Below are 4,424 nucleotides of genomic sequence, written 5' to 3'. Positions count from 1 at the left end.
AAGCAAATCAGACATCTCCCTGTCTCCCTGTGTATACAAGGAACCAAGTGGTTCCAGATATTGAAACCATTTGGTTCCATTCCACATTGGAAATCTCCGTGAAGTCTATTGAAAGAATTTGGTTCTCAAATATGCTTATTCATTGATGGCTTTTCGAATTGCCTTTTTTTATTTTATTTTAAGGACACGGTTTCATTAGTCTGTGTAGAAAGAGTCACCTCTTAAAAATCTATTTTTGAGATTAATTTTTGGACTTAATTTTTAAGAACATGTAATCTCTAACATGAAGATCATGAATATGAGTAAATAAATAGATTTTAAAAATTAAAAATAATAATTCTATTAAAAAAAATATTTGAACTGTTAGTTATAATTGTTTTTAGATGGACCATCTATTTGTATCCATCTTTAAGATGGATGCTTTATACCTTGGGACCACATATTATAGAAATATGGTTTAGCCTGCATGAAACAATTTTCCGTTTTTTAATGCAAAAGGACTGCGATGAATGAATTTTAGATAGTACTATTGTGGGAGGATTTGTATATTGGTGAAATTGGGCTTTGGTGGAGGGACATATGCTGCTTTCCTTGGTTCTATAATACTTCCAAAGGTCACGCTAGGGAGGGCAATGGGCCGAGCCAGCCCTAACCTGGCCCAGCCTTGACAGTACCAAAGAGGACGTGGCCTAAGTCCAATCCTCTCCCTACACAGTAGGGTTGGGATGGCCCGGGCCATATAAAATAAAAGAAAGGGTAAAACTAAGAAGAAAAGAGGGCCGGGCGAGGCCCCCCGGCCCATTGGCACCCTTAGTCACATGGGGGTAGTACGTATATGAGGGTCAAGGGTTGGAAGCGTAAGGAACGTGTGCTACACAAGCACACATGAATCGGTGGCTCCTCAATCAAACCGGGTGTGATCCATCCTACTCTTGTTTATTTAAAAAATTAAATAGGAGAAATGGAAAAAATATTTTCTTATTTTATTAAAAATGAATAAAAAATTAAATAGTTTATTTAGAATTAAATAAAAAATAAATAGCAGAAATGAAAAAAATTTGTTCCTATTTTTGTTAAAAAATTAAATAAAATTAAATAGGAGAAATAAAATTAATTTCTTCCTATTGAAAAATGTAATAAAAAGAATTTAAAGTACAATAAATTAATAAAATTTTATAAAAATATGGGAACCGGATGAGCCACCAGTTCTAATATGCCTAGTTCGCTGACAGAACCGGTTTGATTCTTGAAAAAACTACTTAGATATTATGGGAATTGGAATGGCTCCACAGTTACCTAATCTAAATTGGACAAGCTTTCTATGCTTCCCCTATAACATAAAACTTATATAAACTTCCCCTTATCCAACCGTCCATTTTGAATGGAGGGCTAAGATTGCCCCAATCACATTGGGCCGTATTAAGGGCAATTACATAATGCATTCCTAGCCACCCAATTCTGCATTAAATTGGTGAGGACTATTTTCAAATAAATAGTCTTATAGCATATAATCCCTTGTAATTTTATATTAGAGAAAATTACATAAAAATCCGTTATACTTTGTGTTATTACCGATATACCAAATAGTTTCCATTATTACATGTATGTCCATTTTTACCTTTTATAACGCAATTTTTTTTAAAAAGACTACTTAACCTTTTTTCAGATGTTGAACTTCCGAATTGGTGGGATTTTCGGATGTTCATCATCCGAAAATATACCAAAGTTAAGCATTAAATTTCCTATTTTCAGATGCTGAACATCCAAATTTAAGGCATGTTAAAATACCCCGATAGTTTAACGTTAAGTATGACATTTTCGAATGTTAAACACCTAAATTTAAAAGATTTTTGGATGTTCAACATCCGAAAACAGAGAAGACGAAGGTTTATTTAACTATCAAGGTATTTTCGAATGTTGAACATCTGAAAATCTCTTAAATTCAGATGTTTAACATCTGAAAATATTATACTTAACGTTAAACTATCGGGGCATTTTCGGATGTTGAACATCCGAAAATCCCTTAATTTTGGATTTTCAACATCCGTAAGTAGGGAATTTAACGTTTAACTTTCGGCCTATTTTGGATGTTGAACATCCAAAAAAAGTTAAAGTGACATTTTTTAAAAAATTACATTATAAAAGGTAAAAAATGGATATACATGTAATAATGGAAACTATTTGGTATATCTGTAATAATGCAAAGTATAATGGATTTTTATGTAATTTTCCCTTTATATTAATTTAATGACTCTTTAAAATTTAAACCATAAGCATGGCGAATTTGACATAAAAAAAAGCAATTAAGCTCCAATCAATCTGGGACAAAATTCCACTCATTTTTACTAATAAAAAAGAATGAAGAAATATGACAGAAACTCAAAACAGAGTAAAACCTTCGTAAATTTTTCATATTTTCTGATGAAGGATCTATACACTTTTCCATAACCAAACAATGAAAAGCCTAGATATGAGTAAACCCAAGAGAATTTATGGACCTAACCAGTACGAGAACCAAATCAGTCAAGAGAGAGAAAAAGAAACTACGTTTCCTCAAAACTTAACATTAAACTTATACCGACTCGAGCGTATATTCACCTTCTTGTGAGGCGCAAGGCTATCGACAACAATGGCTGCCCTCACTATCACCGTCAACTTCGGCATCCTATACCCCGAGAGCTCGACCTGCACGGGCACATCAACATTTATGTCCAATGGAACCTTACCAGTCCTCTGTTGATCCATCAATGCAGCCTGTAACCCCATTCCAAAAGGGCTCGTGCCGCTAAGCACCACATCCATCACCGTCGTGTTAACGTGCCCTTGATAAAATGCAGGCAATTTCCCATCACATAATGTCTCCCCCAAATACTTGACGGAGACCTTGCTGTTGGTCGCGTAAATAATGGCAATATTTTCATTTGGGTTATGAGCATGAATACTAACCAAGAATTGGGTGAAGATGCTAAGGTCCTCGTAGTTGGGCTCGAATCTAGAAACCCCGAAGTGCTGGACTGAGTACTGTGGGAGTTTGGGGACGAGATAGAGGTAAAGAAACATTAGGAAGCCGGCTATGATTAACAAGAAGATGAAAATGGTGCACAATAGGCAACAGAGGAGGCGGCAACAACCACACCCACGAGAGGGTGTGCGGGAGTAGTAGCGGGGGATGTTGCGACTGTGGGGAGGGGGCCGGAGGGATGGGTCTTTGTTTTGCTCGGAGAGTAGGACGTAAGGGGGGGCATAGCTTGGGTATGAGGAGGGCTCTGTATCCATGCGTTCATGTTGGTTGTATTGTTGGCGATTATAAGCGTCAGCTCCCATCATTTTTCTTCTTTGCTTATGGCTTTGATGTTTGGGGTTTGTGTTTTGTTTGGGTTTATGTGGTCAGATGAGGGAGAGATGTTATTCAGCGTTTTTCCTAAACCTCATTTTGGCCCCTCCCTCCTCTGTTTCTCTCTTTTTGCGTTTTTTTTCTCTCTAGAGTCTAGAGCATCTTTGTTTGTGGCGGGTTAGCAAATGGTCACAAGTGTGTGGTGGAAGTAGGAGCCAAGCCTTAGGTGACTTGGTCCAGGAAGGACACAGTTTTCTTCATGGTGAGAAGGAAACGCGGTCCGGACATAAAGGGTAGAGAGAGAGAGGGTGCATTATTTTAATGACAAATGTCCCTCTATCTAATTTTTTTGCTTTTTTAAAAACGGTTCAACAATTTTATCTATTTTTAGAAGTTTGAGAGCCAAAAGTTTCTACCTACTAAATATCTTCAACTATCTCTCTCCTTAAATTCAATACCTAACATAATTTATTTACTCTCTTATTTCTTTCACTTGCTCCTCTCCCCTTAAATCTCTCTCTCAATCTTTCATTGAATATTTTTTTCTTATTTCTCCTTAAATCTTTTCTTTCTCCTCCTTTCACTCCCTCTCCACTCTCTCTCCTCAACATGCTCTCTCCCTCTCTCCACGCACCCTTTCTTTTTTTTTCTCACGACATCTCTCCCATTTTCCTTCTAAAGTCCCTCACTTTGTGTGTATGTATTTTTTATTTTATTTTGTCTTATTCTTATTTTGACATTTTTTTGTTTGTGAGATTGTGATTTACAACTAATATACTAGTTAATAATAGATGTCTAGATGTTGTTAAATTTTAAACACCTTTTTAAAATATTAGGTAACAAAGTGAGTTTATTTTATTTGTTGTAATATAATATTATATTTATTGATGTTGTTTGCCATTTAACCTAATTATATTTTATTTATTTCTATCTACTAGATATTAAGCAAGAAGGAGACGTGCATTATTTTATGACATGTGTCCCTCTCCCTATTCTCTCTCTATCTAAAAAAGTTTAATTGTTGTCTCTTTTTTAAAAAATTTCAAAACCAAAGGTTCCCACCTCCTTAATCTCTCAAACAATCTCTCTT

General features: G+C 35.6%; 1 protein-coding gene across 1 annotated transcript; it reads right to left on the bottom strand.

The window, feature by feature from the left end:
• Positions 1-2,320: 2,320 nt before the first annotated feature.
• LOC18431484 (NDR1/HIN1-like protein 6) lies at positions 2,321-3,530 on the bottom strand. The gene has a single exon (XM_006841609.4). It carries the CDS (start codon positions 3,325-3,327, stop codon positions 2,554-2,556), a length of 774 nt encoding a protein of 257 aa, XP_006841672.4. The 5' UTR covers positions 3,328-3,530; the 3' UTR covers positions 2,321-2,553.
• Between the last annotated feature and the right edge of the window lie 894 nt (positions 3,531-4,424).

Source organism: Amborella trichopoda, chromosome 2 (assembly GCF_054954075.1).
Source record: "Amborella trichopoda isolate Santa Cruz 75 chromosome 2, AtrichopodaSantaCruz75HAP2 v2.0, whole genome shotgun sequence".
NCBI lineage: Eukaryota > Viridiplantae > Streptophyta > Magnoliopsida > Amborellales > Amborellaceae > Amborella > Amborella trichopoda.
Note: the sequence above shows the minus strand (reverse complement) of the source record. Positions and strands in the feature narration are given on the sequence as shown.